This window comes from Carettochelys insculpta, chromosome 7 (assembly GCF_033958435.1).
Source record: "Carettochelys insculpta isolate YL-2023 chromosome 7, ASM3395843v1, whole genome shotgun sequence".
NCBI classification, from domain to species: Eukaryota; Metazoa; Chordata; order Testudines; family Carettochelyidae; genus Carettochelys; species Carettochelys insculpta.
The window spans coordinates 10,582,043-10,603,978 of NC_134143.1; the positions used below are offsets into that span (position 1 = coordinate 10,582,043).

At 45.1% G+C, this 21,936-nt stretch overlaps 1 protein-coding gene across 1 annotated transcript; it reads left to right on the forward strand.

Moving 5' to 3' along the window:
* The first annotated feature begins 928 nt into the window (after nucleotides 1-928).
* On the forward strand, nucleotides 929-13,296 carry PLAU (plasminogen activator, urokinase). The gene is made up of 11 exons (XM_074999460.1): nucleotides 929-1,010; nucleotides 2,601-2,720; nucleotides 3,779-3,836; nucleotides 4,022-4,126; nucleotides 4,782-4,956; nucleotides 5,358-5,455; nucleotides 6,104-6,299; nucleotides 7,413-7,558; nucleotides 8,594-8,734; nucleotides 10,113-10,261; nucleotides 11,783-13,296. Exons 2-11 carry the CDS (start codon nucleotides 2,661-2,663, stop codon nucleotides 11,975-11,977), a joined length of 1,323 nt encoding a protein of 440 aa, XP_074855561.1. The 5' UTR covers nucleotides 929-1,010; nucleotides 2,601-2,660; the 3' UTR covers nucleotides 11,978-13,296.
* Nucleotides 13,297-21,936: the final 8,640 nt, after the last annotated feature.

A 21,936-nucleotide genomic window follows, 5' to 3' on the forward strand; every position in this document is an offset into this window, starting at 1 on the left:
TTTGAGCAGAGGGCTGGACTTGATGACTTCCTGAGGTCTCTTCTAATCCTATGATTCTATAAATAGTAGCAGCCCTGGCTGTATTAACAGAGTGTATGATTTAAGACCATATATAATCCCTCTGTGAGGTTCAACTGAGGGAAGAAGGGGATACAGGAATCAGAGCAGTCCTTCATTGTCCCATGTCATTACATCATTTCACATTACTATTATTATAATAAGCTGATGTTGTTACTATCCCACTACAAAGGCCCACCATCCCACTACAGAGTCATAACATTGTGGAGAAATATTTGCCAGAGCAATTTCATTCAGAATAGACATTTGGAGAGTCCAAGCCCTCCTCATTATTCTGACTGTTCCCCTACAGGCATCCAACAGTAGCTCTGCCAGGGATGTTGGCAGACCCTGCACTCAGAAAGTAAACCAGTGCGTGACTTCAGTACAGAAGGTGCTATATAAATTTACATAAAGATATAGAACAGTCACAAGATGCTGTTACAAGACAAACAATACATTTCATCCCTTATCAAAAACCTCACCCATATATCGCCTCCGTTTTTAGATACTGTTGTAATCAATTATTGGCTTCCAAGGAGGACACATTAAAATAAGGAACTCTACAGTGAGCTAACTACAGAGTACATCAAACTGTTGGATTACAAAGGGTTTACTGTGAAACCACAGTAGGAAGAGATTAGAATCCCCCCCCCCCCGCCCCCCACTGAGTCATTTGTTTGAAAAGACTTGCGTCCTGTTTTCTAAAAATCAAAAAATTCTCCTCCGGTTGCAAGGCTTGAGACAACCTTAACTGGTATCTTGTCATCAAGCTGTAATGCTTAAAGCCAGCCAATCACCGTTCAGGCTCAGGGTTTATATACAGATACACTTCCCCTGCTGAGCAGTGAGAAAGCAAGCAAAGGGTTCAGATTGCTAAAGGATCTGCCAGACTAAACCTTCTGCTGTCACAGTACAGAACACTACAAGCCTTCGGCATTGCTAGTGGAGGGGTGAGTGCAAAGCCTTTACAATCTAACTATTTTCTAAAAACACATGCAGTATGCCATGCCAGTTGGAATGGAGTGGCTGATTTTTTAAAACCCAGTGGCACAAGTTATGTATCACAATTTGAGAGGTTTGTTTCAATTGCCAGCTCCCACTCCAAACATCATATAACGCATTTTTAAAATATTTCTCACTTCAGCCTGCAAAATGTTATATTCTGAGATTCCAAACAACTGAGCTTGGAACATGATTCTTGGAATATTAATGAGTGATGTTTCACTTCAAACATGTCCAGAATTTCAGTCAACTAGTTCAATGCAAATATGGTTCATAAGCAGAACAGCAAGCTTTCTGCAATTTAAAATGGATTGAAGAAATGTGTATTTAGCTGATGAATATCTTGTGTCTTGAAGTAGTATACTGGTGCTTCTTTATAATTAAATGCTCTGAACTTTTTTATTTTGAGATATATGCCTCTGTTTTGGAATTAGGAACAGTCATGTATGATTGTGGGGGGGAACACTCCAATTAGATGTGCCGATTTTCTTTGAAATGTTGAAAACAGCCATTGTGTGGTAACTTTTTCCTTCCTCTATCATGTTTTGTAAGACAGTTTGTTTTCCTTTAAACTAGTCACTAAATAACCAGATTACATGGCATGCTGAATTTGTTGCACATGCATTACCCTTCTGGCTGTCAGTGGCAACTGCATAATTAGAACCAAGGAAGAACACACCCTCAGAGTCTCTTATGTGAACTTTTTATACTTAAATAGGAAAGGTGGAGAAAAAGACTAAATTTTGAAAAGATTCCCAGAAAAAAGCCAGGTTTTCTAGAATTCTCAGCAACTCTGACTGATAGGAAATGAGCTACTGAAATGGGAGCTGAGCTCTTCTGAGACTGCAGCTCCAATATTGGGTGCCAGGCACTTTGTAAATGTAGCCCTGAGCTACTTGAATGTCCATTGAGAATAGGTAGCCACAGTCAGCCAGCCACTGAACAACACTGTCAATTAATTCTGCATTGACACCACTGTTCTGCAGTAGTGACCAAAGAGAGAAACTCTCCACTTCCCTAGCCTTCTACTCTTTTACTTGAGATGGGTAGTTTTAAAATATGTACCAATGCTTGGAAAAAGATGCAAAATAATGTTACTGAACTATCCACAGCCTGGTGATTTAAGGTGAAGTTTGCAACCCAATCCTTAACTGAGAGCAGGATTTGTCCTTGGGTTTCACTCATGAATGCAGAAGTCATCACGTGCCAGAGTAGGTCTCTTTAGACTTGCTTTGCTTCCATGTCCAACAGCTGTGGTAGAAGTCTCAAGAGAACAGCATTCTAGCTCCAGGTGTTAAAAAGCAGTGCAAAAATAAACCAAAGGGAATCCATTCTTTAGAACATGTTTGAAACCAGGCTCATAAAACCAGCTCTGTGTTAGTTCATGGGGAAGAAGGGCAAATAGTCCATACTAAGTTATTCTTTAGTCCTTCTCCTGAGTGTACTGTGTTTCTAGATGAAGTCCACACAGCTGAACGAACAACATAACCAAGCACTCCAACCCATAATGCCACTTTAAGTTCCTCTTTTATTTTCAGAAGCGGAAATACTGCAGGTAGAAGGCAAGGAACCAACCAAGTCACGACTTACTCAACACCATGAAGTTACTCATCTTTATCTCAGTTTTGCTGGGGGCACTTACCACAAGCCTCGAATCAGTAAGTTTCACAACAGGCTGCCCACTCAGCACATCTTTTGTTTATTTCCATTTTTGACCATTTGATAAAAGCTTCCCTTTTCATCACCGAGCTTGGCCTATTATTAGCATACTAATTTCTACTAAATATAGACACCAGGCTTTTTTCTGTAATGGCACAGTGCTTTGGGCCTTCTTTCTTGTCGTTGTCACCTATGATTCTGCTGCCTACGGGTATAGAGGAAACACTTAAGTGGAGAGAACTTAGATGGGAATTAGGTGAATTGGAGAGAGCAGCAGCCTCTGACATTTTTGCTCTTTTTTCCCTTCCTAATTCTAGTGCAATTACAGAGATTTAATGTAGTATATTAGGCTTTATTTGAATGCCTCTCCCAAACCCCTCACTCTGACTTCAGATATTTTGGTTCCTATCAGCTTGCATCACATAAGACAATACTATCCACACACATGTATGCAACAGAAGCTTTCTGTAGCCAAGTCCTGCTTTTGTGCCCACTTCAAGGGGCAGCATACTACGAATCTAATCTTGTCTTCTCCTGCTTTACAGCAGAGGCCCCTGTCCACAGTCCATACATACCAGGCAGAGGCAGGATCTGGATCACAGGGCAAGCAGAACTACTGCTGTATAGATCCAGTGGCCACTACCACTGTGAAGCAAGGATGCACCAGCAGCATGGTTACCAAAAGCTAAGGGCTGCAGTGGTCATATGGGCTTTGGTTCTGAGCAGCTTTGACCTTCTTAGCAGAGCATCAAAAGAAATGTTGATTTGGTACATTCATGCAGTTGGGTATTTTCATTCTACTTTTCCGCAATAATCTTTCACTGTATTCCCACTCATCCTAGGTGGACTACACGGAATGATCTAAAAAAGTTCTGCTGTCCGTTGCAAGCATAGAACACGAACAAACTCATTAGGCTTCAGGCGTGTGACAAGGAACATAGCTAGCGATTCTCTGTATATATGCCAAGGGCAGACAAAAATAAGTACATAAATAAAGGAACAATTTGTAAGAAACTGTTTCCTTAAAAAAATTAAAAATTTGTATTTCCCCCCTTAGGCTTTGACCCGGCGGCAGCAACACAAGCTATCAAGCAAATATAAATCAAGACATGAGGGTAAATATTTGTCATTTCTATCTCTATGCATCAAAAATCGGTGGCCAAAATACAGCCATTACACCTAGCACATACTACAACATTCCTTTGGAATATTTATATATTAAACATGCCTCAACTATCCTTCACTTTATGGATCTATTGAAAAAATAGTAACTTTCATTATTTGTGCCTTTTGGTTACAGACTGTAACTGTTTAAATGGAGGAACCTGCATTTCCTATCAACTGTTTTCCCGGATTAACCATTGTTTGTGTCCAAAACGATACAGTGGGCAGCACTGTGAAATAGGTAAGGTACAGTGGTCTCTCACCCATTCTGTATTCCACCTACTTCCCTACATCACACACACATTTCTCTCCTCCTGCCTATTTTCAACATTTAAGGTGTTTTTAATCTCAGTTTCTATGCACCAAGAAAAATGAAAGTACTTCCAATAGAAACACAACAGGTTAATAACTTAATAACTTGTATTGATGTATAAGGGGATGGAGCAGTGCCTAAATATTGGGGCAAAGATAAATGGGACTCCTGGGTTCCATTCTCAACTCTGTTATTAGCTAATCTTGTGAAGGTCACAACCTCTCTAATTCAGTTTGTACAATACTGCTGGTTTGTTTTACACTCATCTCCAGAAGTATTGTGAGATGTCTTAGATTGTAGCAGATGCCAAGATCCTTCATAAAGAGTGACAGATTTGATTCAAGATGTGATTATTGTCTATTTCCCAGAGAACTGAAACACACATATTTAGTCTTAGATCTGCATGTGTTGAACATGCAAGGAAGTGACATTCCAGGCCACACATTGACCTGTCTGGCAAGTGTGGAACAGTGACAGGACTCTTATCCTGTTTTTCATTAGAATGTAACCACATTGCTTCTTTCCATCATGCCATATGGTGAACACTCCAGAATATGCTGCCAATTTTGTGTTCCTGTTTCAGACACTGAAAGCCAATGCTATACGGAGAATGGTCAGGACTACAGAGGGACCGCATCAAGGAATGAGAAGAATGAAGAATGCTTGTCATGGGACTTTCCTTCACTAAAAAGGAGGGCTTACAATGCTGGCCTGAGAAATGCCATGCAGCTTGGACTTGGGCAACACAACTACTGCAGGTAATTCCTACAGCTCTCATGCCTTTGGGGCTGGCTATTGCCCAGAGTACTTGCCATGACAGGATGCATTCAGTGGAGTTCCTAGAGATTCCAAGACTGATGGCTAAAATTTAGACTTGACTCTGAAAAGATGTTAGTGCCATTATTTTTTCATTTAAATTAATGGGTATTGCGTGCTCTCTAGACTTCACTGTCTTGGCTCATTCAAGAGCGTGATAGAGATGAACCAACACAGCAAATAATAGAGATCAGCTGTATATTTTATGCATCAAATATTTTCTTTTGTCCTTATGCAGATTTACTCCTTGACAAAACCTCTTTAGGGGGAATTCAAACTTTACTGAGTCACTAGCTTTTAGAAGCACAGTTTACAAGCAAAGCATATCTCTCTCATTTTCCAGAAACCCAAATGGAAAAGCTAAGCCATGGTGTTACATTAGGAGGGGCTATCAGACTATCGCAACCGACTGTGACATAAAACCATGTTATGAAGAAACAGGTAGGTTAGAATTTACCTGAAAATGACTTGCAGATTTGAAGGTGACCTTAACCTCTGGACTTCTGCATAAGAGGGGTACGACATATGTTCAGTGGAAAGCAGGGGAGCAGGAGAGATTCATTAGTTTTTAGGTGCCTTTTCACAGCACATGCTGAATTTCAAACAGGAGACTCCTAGTACAACTGGGGCATGGGGAGCAAATTATTCTCTTCTATAGCCGCATTAGCTTCCACAGATTCACTCCAAGCAGAATTCAGCCCCTAATAACCTCCATTTCAAATTGTACGTGCTCTTCAGTATTAGATGATATGACTGAATGAGAACATCACAACACGTTATTTTTGAATATTTGTTGGAAAGACTTAGTGGTATTTAAGCCAGTTGCAGCACCAGGACTGGTGCTCACTAATGTTCCCTCTAATTTTTGCCATCCATGTGCAGAATAAATTCTGTTATGTGCATCAAGACATGTGCTGATGTGCATCACCACTAGAAACAGCTGCTTCCAGCTCTGGATGGCATTTGAATCTCTCCCAGGCAACCAGCCAAGCACTCACTCCAAGCAGGGAATGCCACCACTCACTTGTCATACTGTGAGTGCACTTTATCTGAGCACCGCTCCAATATGCGTTTCCTTTCCTTCCACAGAACCCACGTGTGGCCAGAGGAGCTCCAGCAAGTACTTCAAGATTGTTAGTGGAAGCATTGCAGCTATTGAGTCTCAGCCTTGGATAGCCACCATCTTCCATTATTCAAGCAGAATTGAGAAGGACTTATTTGTGTGTGGTGGCAGCCTCATTGACCCTTGCTGGGTGCTTACTGCTGCACATTGCTTCTCCCCACAGTGAGCACACGTTATCACTTCTTTGTCTACTGCTGATTTATTTTCGCTTTGACCTTCTGTCAACGTTCCCTCTATCTTTTCCATTCATAGGCAAAATATATAGTGTTTTGTTTTGCATGTGCAGATGCGCACCACCAATAGAAACAGCACTTGAATGTCTCCTGGGCAGCCTCCCGACCGCTCAGCTTACAGGGAACACTGCCCTCTGGGCAATACTCCAGGGGCTAAAAACCAAACATGTAACTCAGCCACAGCAGAGCTCTTTCCTTAAAGCAGTACAGAGAGAATGTTAAACCATTAGAAGTCTAGTATCGGAGGGGTAGCCGTGTTAGTCTGGATCTGTAACAGCAATGAAGGGTCCTGTGGCACCTTATAGACTAACAGAAAATTTTGAGCATGAGCTTTCGTGAGCACAGACTCACTTCATCGGATGCATCTGATGAAGTGAGTCTGTGCTCACGAAAGCTCATGCTCAAAACTTTTCTGTTAGTCTATAAGGTGCCACAGGACCCTTCGTTGCCATTAGAAGTCTGTATCTTGTATCTCATAGCAAACTGAAGATATCTCGTTAGACAGTGCAGCTCTGAGGGTGACATTTAAAACTTATTCAGACAGCAATTTATCCCTCCCTTACAGCCAGGATTTTGTTCTAACTCAGTTTTGCTCTGATTGGGGTCCACTTACCTCCTGCGCAGAACATTTGGCAACTGTGGAAAGCTGACTTGCCCCTGAATTCTAACTGCCTCAAGAGGTCTCATTGCCCAGAAAGCCCTGAATGCATAAAGAGTCAGCTGCAAACAAGAGCACCAGCTAAAATAACAGTCCAACGCAAATTTGGACACCCAGTTTCTGTTTATTTTAAAAGACAATACTAGGGGCACACAGTTATTAGAAAAATATTTAAGGTCAGACTCTCTAAGCTACCTACCTTCACTTTTTTTCATTAGCAGTTGCTGTAGTTGACACAAGATTTTTGAAACAGGAAACAAGAAGTTCACAGGACTTTTAAGACTTTTATCCACATTATGAGCCAATTTAAAAACAAAAAATACCCTGTCCTTTCCCTCAGACACCTAATAATCCTTATGGTTCCTTTATTTATTTTCTTCGCAGTGGAACGAATCCATCAGGCTACACAATTGTTCTTGGGAAGTCCAAGCTGGATGCTATTGATGACAAAGAACAAAAATTCCAGGTGGAAACAATCATCAAACATCCTAGTTATTCAGAGGAAACGGGTACCTACAACAACGATATTGGTAAGTGGTGTCTGAACTACACATTTATCACGCAGCTCACATATGAAATATGCTCTTCTAAACTAGGGGCACAGATACAGAATGAAGCAATGCTTAGTAGTTGGAATAGGGGGTGCTAGGAGCCAAGCACTCCTGATAACTAGGCCTGTTTTGGGTCGAATTCCCTTTTGGGCAAGTCAATGTTTGCAAAGCACTTCGAAGATGTGAAGTGGAATGTAAAGAATATCATTGCATGGCACTACCCTAGATTGTAAATATAAATGGATTTCACATACCCCCACAAAAGAGAATCATAGAATACTGGAACTGGAAGGGACCTCAAGAGGCTGAGTCCAGTCCCTTGCTTTCCTATGCTGTTTGCAGCTGTTCCGGCTCTGGAAGGGATGGAGAAGAATCAGGCAATTCAGGGCACTCAAAGTGCTGGAAGAGAGATGGGGTGTAGGAAGTATGGGGCTCCACTGCCCCAGTATGCAAGAGGTGCGTGGGTGTAGGAGGCAGACAGGGGGCCTGGAAGCCACAAGTGGAACCCTGATGGGCTGCAGACTGCTGCACCCCATTGAGATGAAGGAGGGCCACTCATACGCCAGCGCACTCTTCTTAGTTGCCTGTTGCTGATTGAGTGCTTGAGTGCTATAGTGCAACATAGCAGCACCTCTGCAGAGCCTCAGCTAGAGGGACAGTAGACACCACCCCGACTCACAAGCCAGGGAACTGTCCAGAAAAGAGCAGCTGGGGTTTAACTTGTCCAGCCCAGATAAGACTCCCCACAGTGTTTTCATTCATGGGCACTTAGGCAGATGAAGTTAAAGGGCGAAAAACATACCAGTTTCAGACAACAATCTTTCTCCCTTCCCTTGGCCCAGATCTGTGTGACAAGTAATAGTCGGAGTAATGACCTCAGACTCAGACCCCAAATGTGGGATAGAAGGCATGTAGAACTGCAGCACTTGTTGGAAATGTATCGTTTCAGCGGATTCCGTTAAATAGATTTCCTACTCTACAATATTAACTGTAGCCACTTTGATTTTTATGTAGCTCTCATGAAACTCAAGTCTGCTTCTGGACGCTGTGCAGTGGAGTCTGAGTATGTCAAAACTATCTGTCTGCCGCCTGAAAACCTGCTGCTGAGGGACAGAACCCAGTGTGAAGTTTCTGGATATGGGAAAGAAGATCACTGTAAGTGACTATTATCTTAAACTCATACTGGTAGAACTAGGCCATATGTAGCTAGTCAAACTTGGGAATCTTCTATACTTCCACTTTTCAGCATGGCAGCTTAACTCCACCCAGTATACAAAGCACTGTGCTATAGACCAGGAATTGACCCAAGTTCATTTTAATACACATTAGAAGCATAGGAGATGGGATTTTTCTTTTGCCTTGAGACAACTGGAACAAGCAGAGGAGATCTGAGCATGTAGTACTAAAATCAAAATAGATTTTAATTCATGTATTTGGAACCATATTCCTTCTTCTGAGTAGTCTGACTCCCAGAAATCAAGTTTTCTTCTTTACACTTTCCCACTGCAGCTGTCCATACACTGCGTGGTTTTTGCCCACTACTGCCATATGACAAGATAGGTTTCCATCCCTCTCCTGAAATCTTTAGCACCAGTTGGTCTTAGGCACTTATATTCTTGAGAGAATCCTTCTTTTAAAACCACAGTAGGAAGGAGGAACGAAACATTGGTACTAGAAGAGAAATACAAAAATCTTAAAACCTGGAGACATGAAGAGCAACGGCTGGGGATTTTCCAAGGCCTCAGATTGCTGGAGCTCACCTCTGAGCACCCAACTCCCTTCCTTTAAAAATTCTACCCTATAACAATTGCAGCTTCCTGCAGTGCAGAAGAAGCACACATCTGGGGCATCACTGCTTGTGTGTCTTATGGAAGTTTTAAAAGAGAGCCATGCAGAGAACTACAGTGTGCACTGAGACCCAACAAACTCAGACGAAACAATCACATTTACACAAGTCAATGGACCATGCATATTGGCTGCTTCACTATGCCCCATCATGACAATAACTCAGGAAGGCCTTCCTCCTTTTATTCCACACACATATTTTTGAGCATTTGAATTTCAGCACCACCTCTAACTCTCCAATTTCCCTTGCTGTGCCCCAGTTCTAAGAGGAGCTCTTACCCAAATTATCTCACCCTTTGATAAAGACACACAAATGAATGCAAGCTACACAAAGCATGCCCACATAACCAGTCCTGCTGCAGAGAAAAATTGAAAATCAGATTACACTTCTGCATGAATAAAGACTGTAGGTTTGGTTCCACTATGAGAAGGTATCAAAGCACTGTTTGTTTTTTTTTGTCTGGGAATCAGATAAGATTTCTGTTTGAGACACAGAAAATTCTAATGGAAACAATATATTTTGAACTTTATTCATCTGCTAAAACCATTTGTTGGATAACAGAGATGTAGCAGTCTCAAAACTGGTATTTTGTGTGAACAAATTAACTTCTGCTGCTGCTTCAAGAGTGACCATAACAGCCTGAAGATTTGAGGGAAAAGCCAATCTAACTAAGCTCCTTCCTTGCAGGGGATATTTACTACTCCCAAATACTGAAGACAGCCAATGTGAACTTAATACCACAGTCCCTGTGCCAGGATGAATACTACAGCCAAACCAAGGTGAATGACAATATGATCTGTGCTGGGGATGTGCAGTGGAAAACAGATGCCTGCAAGGTACGATTGTTTATATTTTGTTTTAAAACCAACTGGGAGAGTTTCTCTAACATAATCCATCTGGTCTGTGCTAATGTTCCATCACTGGAATCTTCAATGTCCACTGGGCTTTGCAGAGAGGGACTGTGGGTCATTTTTTTTTATTTTTAACAAGAACTCAGTTATTCAGTGAAGTTCACGCTGCAGTAGTCAGTTGTGGTTCAGAAAATATTATGCTAGTGACGGAGGAACAACAATCTTTCTCCCCTCCTCTGGCCCCTCACCATCCAGCCTGTAAAGAAACAGGAAGGCTGTTTCATGGCTTAGGTCTATAACAGCTTCTGGAGCTTTTCATGGCTGCTCAATTGGAACAGCAGTTGGTGGATATACAAAGTAATGGATCTGGTGGCTACGCCCCTGCTCTTCCCCAGCTTACTCTAGCTTCAATTAACCAGCTGTGCATGGATATGCAAAGAGCTATAGCAGAGCTAGCCTCTGCAGCCTGAAGCAGACTCAGATCCATGGCATGGGTTCCTGAAATCCAGCTCTTCTCCCATGCACCCTCACACTGTGAGTCAGGCACTGCGTGGACTCGGAGGAGGAGGGAATGGGCACTAAACATGTCCTGTGGGCAGATACTTAAATATTTCTCTCTTTCCGAGTTGTGGGAGAAAAATGGCTTTTGATCCTCCAATACCAGCCATCCCAGCTCATGCCTTCTATAACAAGAGCACTTCATGTACTAATCTAATATGCAGGAGTGATGATACCAGAGTACTTCATGTAACATCTCACTGCCTTTGAGCCCATTAAGGAGGCTGCCTCTTCTCATGCTGACCGTAAAAGCTATTTGAGCATTCTATCCTAGTTCTCCAGCAGTCTCCTCAAAAAAGATATATTGGCATTAGAAAAGGTTCAGAAAAGGGCGACTAAGATGATTAGGGACTTGGAAAGGGTCCCATATGGGGAGAGGCTAGAGAGACTGGGACTTTTCAGTTTGGAAAAAAGGCGATTGAGGGGCGATATGATAGAGGTATATAAAATCATGAATGGTGTGGAGAAAGTGAATATAGAAAAATTATTTACCTTTTCCCATAATACAAGAACTAGGGGACACCAAATGAAATTGATGGGTAGTAGGTTCAAAACTAATAAAAGGAAATTTTTCTTCACACAGCGCACAGTCAACCTGTGGAACTCCTTGCCCGAGGAGGCTGTGAAGGCCAGGACTCTATTAGGGTTTAAAAAAGAGCTTGATAAATTTTTGCAGGTTAGGTCCATAAATGGCTATTAGCCAGGGATAAAGTATGGTGCCCTAGCCTTCATAACAAGGGCAGGAGATGGATGGCAGGAGATAAATCACTTGATCATTGTCTTCTGTTCTCCTTCTCTGGGGCACCTGGCATTGGCCACCGTCGGCAGATGGGATGCTGGGCTTGATGGACCTTTGGTCTGACCCAGTATGGCCATTCTTATTTTCTTATGTTCTTATGTTCTAAGTCTCGAAAATCAGATTGTGATCTTTTTTATTTGCCTTGTCAGGGCGATTCTGGTGGACCACTGGTCTGCGAGCACAATGGCAGGATGTCTCTGTATGGGATTGTCAGCTGGGGAGAAGGATGTGCTAAAGAAAACAGGCCCGGCGTCTACACCAGAGTCACTCAATACCTTTCTTGGATTGAGGCCAACATGAAGGGAGTCAGCTTCAAAAGCCACAGCCTCCCTAAATTAAAGTGACCTTTCCTTGACACATGGATGCAAAGCAGGAAGTCTAGCATTCATTTCAATAGACTGGAACTGAGCCACATATTGATGCAGGACATGGAAACACTGAACGTTAGTTTGGAGTTGATTTGTGAGTGTTTCTCTCACAGGGCTTCATTTTAAATGCCTGCTTGGTTTGTTTTCAAAATTCACTGCAGTGCATCTGAAGCAGACAGATAATCTGTATCTCCATTATCCCCTGCATGGAGTATGTGAAAGTCATCACATGGAAGACTCAGATATTTAACACTGAAATGCGTATTTCCAATCAAGACACTGTATATGTCCTTTATATATGAATCACTATTAGTCACTTTTATAAGCACCTATGAAAGTTTTATCAACCATCCAGTTAATGGTTTTAAATTGTAACTTTTTTTAAAGTGCATGTTTTGTAAATATTTGGTCTAAACCAACAATTATTTTATTTAAACATTCAGAAGCATATCAGGGTACAAACCACTAGGCAGTAGGAACCTTATGCAGTGAAAAGTCTCAGAGGGGTAACTTCAAAAACAACAAACAGTCCTGTGGCGCTTAGAGACTAACGCATGTATTAGGTTGTAAGCATTTGTGGGTAAAACCGAGTTCATCAGATGGGTTAGGGTGGAACAGAATCCAGGGTAGAGTGAGTGACTGGTGCTAGTGCATGAGAAAGGGAGGATTTTTATCAATGCATTGCCATGGGCAGACTGTAGTTGTGGTTCGACAAAACACAAACCAGCTCCTCCCCGTCCCCAACACCACTCAGCTTTGAATGAAGGTAGCAAAGCAATTGTTGGCATGTAGGCTCAGTCCTGTACTCCTTACACATGCCAAATGCATGCAAATGAGAATTGTGCTCATGCACGGAGCCAGACAAGGGGGCTTTACTATAATGAGGTTAATTAGGGACTGTGCTGCAAGAAAGCCAGCCATTATAAATGATCCACGATGACTTTCAAGACACCTCTCAGGAATGTTTGGTCCCTTCCATGGGGCCTAATCCTACCATCTCTGCATGTCTGATGGTAAGATTTAAGGATTCACAATCAGTCTTCAAATCTGCTGTCCTTGAACATATGCTCACTATACGTTGCATGAGTGTAAATGCCAGAACTCAGTCACTGTTTGGGAGCTACTTCTTTTCCCAAGATTCACAGTACACCAGTGCATTCTATTTTTTAGCTGGCTTTTGTTTTATGGACACAATATTTGTATGAGGGCTGGAACCTCAATTATTATTTAATGATTTTATTTTGTTTAACTTATTGTTTGTATTTTGGGGATAAAAACAGTCAATAAAATTGCTATTCCTATGTGGATGTTTCCCCTTTTTTCTTCTGTACAATAGTTGCAAGGGCATGAATTGAAGCAGGACTGGGTGCTTTGGATTCTAGCTTTGAGCGAGTCATGACTTCTGACTCAATTACCTAGTCTTTTAATTGGGGATAAACAGCATAGAGTTCTTGGACTTCATGTTTATAATTCAATATTGGATTAGCTAGCTGTTTCAGCCATGCACAATTCTCAATGAGTGGAGCAGGAGGGGGTCACTTTAACACAGGAAAGTTCATTAAGGCTTCTCCCATTTGTATGATCTTTAGCCACTGAAGCAAATAGAATCATATGTTCACTAGAAAGCTCTTGGGTGGTATGCAGAGGAAGTGTCATCACAGCAAATATGAGGCAACAGAAACAAAACAAGGCCCTTCCTTCACGTCTCTGCTATAGGAGGTGTACTATAGCTCTTGGCTGTGGGAACGAAAGAAATGGTGGAAGATGCACCATCTCTACCGATGGAATTAAAGTACAATTCAGACACTGAATCCAATCTTGCTCTCCTTTCAAGATTACATTCGTACCATATGTTCAGACTTTTATCCCCTGATGCTACTATAGGTACCAAGGAGTTAGAGAACAACCAATTCTCTATTCCCAAGGTACTAACTGCAGCTTCTGCTAAGTCTAAGAGAAAAGCAAGGCCCCTTCGGTGCCTGCATCCAGTAAGCATTCTGTACTCATCCTTCCTTTTCTTTACAAGGTAAGAGCTCTCATTTGCTCCATGAGAGGTATCCGTTGGCACAAAAGATCCTCAGTTCCTGGCTGGAGTGTTGCAAGAATCTGGTCTCTCCCTTTTCTAAGTAGAAGCAGTTCCAGAGCAGGAGGATAAGGGAGATCATTCCCAAGAAGGGGCTGCAGTCCAGCTTCTCCGGTAGTTGCCTCAAAAACCACTGGTTTTAGAAGGCCATATTCAAATTTGAACTTAAGAAATTATGGAGAGAATCCTGGGTGATGGGACTGGCCTGTGGGAATAGGGCAAAGAAAGGTGCACAATACACAAATTTAGACTCCCCTCCACCTCAGTAAGTGGATCCAAGAGAAGCTGAAAACAAGGGAGTTTAACTTACACATCCCCTCAGTGTGGCTCCAGTTCTAAAAAGTGGAAGATTTGGAACAGTTACAGCACTAGCAACCCAGGTAGAAAAGGGCTCAGAACAAGAAGATCCTTTTGGCCCTTTTAACTTTCATCCTGGGCAAAATGTCACCATCAAGAAAAGAGGATAAACCTACATTGGAAAGATCTGCCATAAGTTCTAGGAACTGGATAGTGGGGATAAACTACAGGGTGATTCAGTCTTCACTGTTTAAGAGATCCCACACTGTTGGCATTGTTCCTGCAGCCTAGAGAGCAAGATTCTTAGGTACCAATAGCAAATGGAGCCTTGCAGCTAAGTACACCTAAGTGAACAGCTAATGGGCTAGAAATTTCAGGATAGAGCCACTTCCATAAATAATTGCTATAAGCTAGCATGTCTGCTCCAGGCCCAGTGAATGCTGCCACAAAGAAACACATGCACTTGCATGGCATTCCTAACTGTGGAAGCAAAATGCAAGAACGTCACCACGAGTGTGCCTACAGGGTAATTAAACAGCTGGCACAGGCTGTAAACCTCAAGTGGAAATGTTCAGCCTTGGGCTGGAGCCTGAGCTATGGAACCCTGCATAGGCAGAGGGTCCCAGAGCCCAGGCTCCAGCCAAAGCCCAAATATCTACATTACAGACATAGGCTAGCCATGAGTCCTTAATTGCTGGGCAGACCTCCCCTCTGGCATTCTCCCAAGAGTTCTGCAGTGCATGTCAATTTCCTCCAGTGAAACTACCACCCCAGACCAAACATAGCTTGTCTTACTAAAGTAAATAGATCCATTGTCTTTAATGGAATGACTCTCCAAGAGGCAGCCAGATTTAGTCCCTTATTTATTAATGTACTGCCTATCACCTTCTTGACATGCTAGCCATAGTTATGCTGACACATCCCTGCCTAGGTAAGGCAACACGCTAAGGATTTTTGCACAACTACAAGGTGTATTTGTCATGCTGGGTATCAGAAGAACAAGAGTCTTGGATTTGCAAAGGCCTCAGAATCCTTTAGACTCAATAATTTTTCAGAAGAAAACTCAGAGACTGGAATACATAAGACTGATGGTACTTTTTTTCCCCAAATGTACCCACATATTCCAAACACACCCATTCTAATAAGCGGCTGCTCAGAGAAAGTCAGGGTAGACAGGTCTGAATTAGCTCCTCCAAAAGAAGGTCTCTTGTAGAAATGATTTTGATGTCCCTAATACAGGCTGGACCTCCCTGTTCCAGCACCCTGGGGACCAGACTGTTCGCAGACAAGAGGATTTGTCAGACAAGTGGTGCTCACCTGCTGCCAGCCCCTCAGCATTCTGGCCCCAGACACTGGCCCCTGTTAGGCTGTCCTGTCCCCAGCTCCCAGCCTGGCCATGGTGGCCTGGCTCTGAGCCTTGCGGTGGGATGTCCCAGCCTACCCCACACCCCACTGTGGCCCAGCTCCCAGCCCTCCCACAGCTGCTGCATCCCTGGCTCCCAGTCCTGCTGTGGCAGCTGCAGCAGGGCTGGAAGCCAGGCCACTGCTTTCCAGCTACGGCTCACCATCTCCATGGCCATGTGGCTCCCCTCCTGTTCCACACTCCCAGAAGAGACTGCCTAGCCAATGCCAGGCTTCTACTCACAGCCACAGTAGTGGCAGCAACTCCCCCACTGCTGCCAGGCCACCACTCCCAGCTGCAACTCTGCAGCCTCCACTCTGGCCACCAGGCTCTCTGGTCCAGCACCATACGTGGTCCTGTAGAAGGAAGAAGGAGGCCAAGGGGAGGTGATCACTTCCTCTCTCCTGCCACAGGTAATCCTCCCCCCTCCTGGGCTGAGTGGAGGTGGGATCTTCAGGTCAAGTGGAGGTGCACAGGAGCTTCAGGGCGAGCAGGAGATGGGGTGAGAGGTGCCCTTGGCCAAGCAGGGGATGGGGTGGAGGGGCTGTTCAGGAGAATAGGGTGGTGGGGCTGACGTGGGGGTAACTATGCTGCTGTGGCTTCAGCAACCATGGCCCCAGCATTATAGGCTATGGCAGTGGCCCTCCAATCTGGGCTCAGCTCCAGCAGCCAGGTAAAATAACCTGGCTCCAGGGTCATCCCCCCTACTTCCCTCACACACTGTACCCTAACCCCCAACTCCCAAACCCCTGCCCTGCCTCCTATATCTCCCGTTCCCGACAACTTGTCCTAAACTCCTCCTGAACCCTGATGCCTTCTTGGGCCTCTCACATGTCACAACCCTTAGTCCTGAACCCCTGACATCCCCAGCACCCTACCCTGACTTCTGCACCCCAATACATTGCAACACCCTGCCCTGAGCCCCTTGTGCACCCCAACCCTGACTCCTGCACCCCCACATCCCCAGCCCACTGCCCTGCGCCTCCCACACTCCATCCCATATGTTTTCTGGAGTATTTTGAATTGACTCATAGATTTGTTTAGCATCTTAAAGCTGAGCTGTGTGTGGATAATATGCATTTTGGTGCGTTCACTATTTTGAGTTGTGAGAAAGATTGATATTGCAGGTACTTCGAGTAGTGTTCATTTTCTTTTTATTTGATTTAATTTTAGATAACCATCATAAGCGTTGCTCCTTGTTAATTATCCCTTATTTTCATGTATGTTCTTCCACATCTAGGGACTGTTTACAATATAGTTATATATTTATATCTAGGTTTTTTGTTTGTACTGGTGATGCACATCTACACACTACCCCAGTACTGGTGTTGCACGTGAGAAATCTGAACCCAGCCAAAAGAAAATTCAACCCGTTCAAGGATGGAAAATCTTAGAGGGAACACTGCTCCCCTGCCCTGAACTCCATCAGGAGAGCCCTAGCTCAAGCGTGGGGCTAGAGGCAGCTAGGAAAGCTCCAGGTGCACAACAGCCAGGACCTTGGCACACGGGGCAGGTAGGAAAGGGAGAGAGGGGTAGGGCAGCAGGAGTCCTTGTGTGCATGGTCATGGCTACCAGCAGCAGGGATGCTGGAGGAGAGGGACAGGGAGAGGCTGGCTGGACTGGGAGTCGAGGCAGAGCCAGCTGGAGGCGGGCAGTGGGAGAGCCGTGGGTGGGGGGAGAAGGGCAAGGCCTGCTGAAGGGGTATCCACATTTACACAAAACAACATACCCCAGAAATTCCTGCATACAGAACTGTTCCCTGCCTGTGCCTTCCAGGGAGAGACATGGAGCCCTGAGAATAGAAGGTTAACCTTTCAGCACGAACTCCTGTGGATGTGCAGAGAAGTAATACTATGTGTCACACACCAACACAATCCCATTCTTCAGAGACCTCAGCATGCCCAGAGTGGCAGAGGAAGGAGAATGTGTTAACCATTTGCTGGAATGTGTTGCTTTTGTCCTTCACAATACAATACCTTTTCAGCTTTTAAGACATCTGTAGCTCTCCAGAGGGCCCAAAAGTCACCTCAAGGATTCTGGCCTTAATGCTTTAAAGGTCCTTCAAAATGCAAGAGCCAGACATGCTCTGCAAAGGCAAAATATACACATCACCAATCTGCCTCTCCTCCGAGTGCAAACGTGCATAAAGGCAATTTCTAAAGGTATTAGGCATACACCTGCAGGGTTGCCTGTGTGCAAAGGTTTGTGGGACCAATCTTAACATTGCTATTTTGCCTCAACTTGAGCAAAATGCCTATTGATTTCAGTTGAAGACAATGCCAAGGCTGCACCCAATAAGACTAGGAAAGAGATCATATATGGGCATAGGGCAACAGAAAAGACCAAAGAAAAGTGTGTAAAAGTGACTAACTGTAACTCAGGCTTGCTACTTCTCTTTTATGCTCCCACAAAACACCCAGATTTAGAAGTGCGCATAACGCAGCGAGCTGCACAGCCCCTCAGCAGCTGAAGGGCACAGGAAGCTGGCTGGCCGGCCCTGTTCCAGGAAGTGACACCACTGACTAAAGAGGGAGATTGCTTTACCACATATGGCGTATTTTCACTGCAGGCAGACGTGAAAGGTGACTCAAATGTAAATGAAATTCCTTTTAATTAAGGTGACACATGGCCAATTAACATTGCCTCCCGTTTGTTGCTCATGGTGTAAACGCATCCGTGCAGCCAGGCACTTCCCATGAGAAGCCTCACACCACTGAAATGTTTGAACCCGGATCTGGGGGTCTGTGTCTAAGAGCAATGTGGCAGTTCAGTTGCTGAGCTGGGGATCATTGCTGGAACCAAGCCCACTGATGCAGGGGCGGGACGGATGGAGCAGATGCCCTGGAGCCTTTTGAACTGCTGCAGTAGCACTGCTGTGCGCAGATGTGATGGAGTGTAGGGAGAGCCCAACACTAGATCCTGTGCAGCACTGGAAGCTGAATGCCCTAGGCCACAACCCTTCCTCCCTTGAACCTGCCCCTTCCAGGGTGTGGAGCCAGCCCCTCCTCCCACCTTGCTCCAGGGCCTGCTGTGAGTGTCAGCCCCACTGGCTGGCACTGCTAACCAGAGGACCTATTGTGGGGTTAGTGCACTCACTCACTCAGAAGTGGGCAATTCACATCACCCACCTTAATATGAAGCGCGGCTTACCCAGCCTTAACCAGACTGTAATTCATAACCCAAATACGGAGTGTCTATTAGTGAATGCCAGGCATATACCTGCCTTGCAAAGCCATCAGAGCTACTGAAATTGCACAAGCTGTGAAGCAGCACAGAATGCAATACATCCTGTTTAAATCCTTATGACAGGGAGAAACCCTAAAAGTGATCCAGGTGCTGTCCAGCTGATTAGCAGAGTGCTCACAAAACCCACAGCCACCAGCGTGTGTCACTATTGGTCGTGCACATCTTCACATGCCTTAGTGCACATAAAGTTTAGTCTGCCCGCAGATGGAAAAAACTTAATTGGAACCCTGACAGAGGTGGTCATTAAAGTGCAGCTTGCAGAGCCCCATGGCCTCTCATTATCCATCGACCAGACTGGGGAGAGGAAGCTCTGGGATTCTGTCCTGCAGCTGGATGGAGGAGCTAGGGTCTTCTGCCCAGAGGGACAAGAATGGGGAGTTTAGGGACTTCAGCCTCACAGGAGACACCTGCTAGGGTTTGGGGCTTCAGCCCTGCTCTTACTGAAGCCCCAGGTTCCAGCTGGCATCACCCACAGGCCTGACGCTTTAACACCATTGCCGTGCTGAAGGGCAGAAGCCCAGAGCTCTGATGGGTTCACCCAGCTCTCAAATTTCTGCAAATCATCATTTGCAGCTCAGTGGATTAGGAAGTTTGATAAGACAAGGACCCCAGCTTTATAGGAAAAAACTTTGGAAAAACTGGATCAAAGGAAAAAATATATAAATCAGGTATAATTTACTCTTATTTACATGAATGGGCATTAGAGGAAAAAACATGAACAGTTTCAATGATACAGATGACTGAATGAAAAAAGATACCACAGGGAAGTTTTATAACCGTGATATTAAGCATGCATGCAATTCTCTCTAAAAAGCATTTAGGATAAACTTTTGAAACAGGCCCTGAATGCAATCGCTGAATTAACTTTCAGACAAACTGGTTAACAAAAGCTTTGTACTATAAAGATGTGAAGAGCAAAATTAAGTTCAGAACCACACAAGACAACATTCTGAGAAGGATTCTAATTACTTGCTTCCACCTCACAAAAACGATGCCTCAAAATTGTTTAAATGAGTGTGTGTGTTATTTACTGGGATTGGAAGACAAAGAGTATCACTCAGTAAAACAGCTGGGACATTATTCCTCCATCAAATCACCAGAAAAATGTATGTGTGTGTGTTTATATATGACTATGATTGGTGTGATTGTAAACCGCTACAGAAGGATTCAAACGACAAGCCTACAAGTGTGATGGTTCCCTCCCCCAGTGCTCCTGCCCCCACCCCATCCCTCTTGTATATAGTTCCCCCATTGTACATAGTTGTACGCCCTCAGACTCTGGCTCCCTCCTCCAATGCCCCCACCCTATCCCTCTTATATATAGTTCCTCCCTTGGACATAGTTTTAGGCACTTGTTTGGATTACAGGTTTATGAACATGCAAGTTTTATTTACAATAGGAAAGTTCAAGTTCCATCCCTACTCCCGTGTCATTATTGGGGGGTGGGGGGTGGTGAGAGATGGAGTTGCGGAGGCATGTGGTTGGGGGAGAGTCAATGTGGGACCCGAGCAAACGCTTCCCACAGGGCCTCCCTCTCATGCACCTGGCAGCACCGAGCTGCGGGTGGCTGCTCGTACCTTGCAGCAGGCTCAGAGGTGCAGCCATAGGCGAAGGGTTCCCCTTTACTCTCCACAATACTGTGGAGAGCACAGCAGGCTGCAACCACTGTGGGCACATTCAGGAGGCTAACCTCCAGCCTCATTAGGAGGCATCTAAATCACCCCTTCAGCCTCCTGAATGCCCACTCAATTGTATTCCTGGCCTGGTTCAGCTGTGTGTTGAACATGTCCTGGGACAGGTCAGTGCATCTTGTGTAGGGTCTCTTGAGCCATGGGTGCGGGAGTACGCGGAATCGGACATGATGTGGGGGGGCATGGTGACGTCTCCTACCGGAGCTCCCACAGGAGGGAGGTAGGTGCCCTCCTGCATTTGGTGGCCGGGCCACAAGCTCTGAAACACTTAGGCATCATGGAGTCTGCCTGACCACCCCACACACACATCCATGAACTGGCCCCAGGCACCTACAAGGGCCTGAATGACCACGGAGTGGTACCCCTTTCTGTTTATAAAGGTGCCGGCACTGTGTTCCAGGGCCTGGATGGCAATGTGCATACTGTCCAGCATGCCAAAATAGCTGGGGAAGCCCAGGTACGCAAAGCTGGAGAGGGCAATGTCCAGGTCCCCAACAGCGACCACCCAGTGGAGGAGAAGGATGTTGATTGCCCGGACAACCTGCATGGGGTGCAGCACAAATGTGCCCATGAGTGTGTGCCTGGGTGGTACCTGTTCCTGTGCAGGGTCCCCTTCCCTGTCCCCGTGCAGGGCCCTCCTCCCCGGCCCCATGCAGGGCCACCTCTTGCTGGGTGCCCTCCCCATGGTGGGTACGTGGCCCTGGGGAGGGGGAGTGTGGGCTGCATCCTGGTGCTGGAGGGCTGGGGCAAGTCAGTGACAGAGCTTCTCAAATGTCTCCCTGCTCATCCTGAAGTGCACAGCCACCAGTTGTCTTTCCGGTCCCCCAGCACAAGGCGGTCCCACCAGTTGGTGTTAGTGGGAAAGTTGCAGCAGTGCCAGATCACTGGGGTGGGGTGCAGCCACTGCCCCGACAGAGGGCCTGCAGGAGGGGGCCTGTGTGGCCAGCCCTGCAGTGCTGCTGGATGATGGCCACCAGCAGCACTGCCAGCAGGCTGGCCACGGCCTGGAGGAAATCCCACTTGGGGAGCTGCTGAGGATCCATAAAGGTTTCCCCAGTAGCTCAGCTCTGTGCTAAGGATGTGCTGTGTTGTGTACAGCCTGGCAGCCCTGAGCACATGCAGGGTGTGTGTGTTGGGAGGGTTCCTCTAAAGGACAGGCTGGCTGCAGGCCCTGGAAGGGCTTGTCAGCCATGCAACCTCCATCTGCAGCATTTCC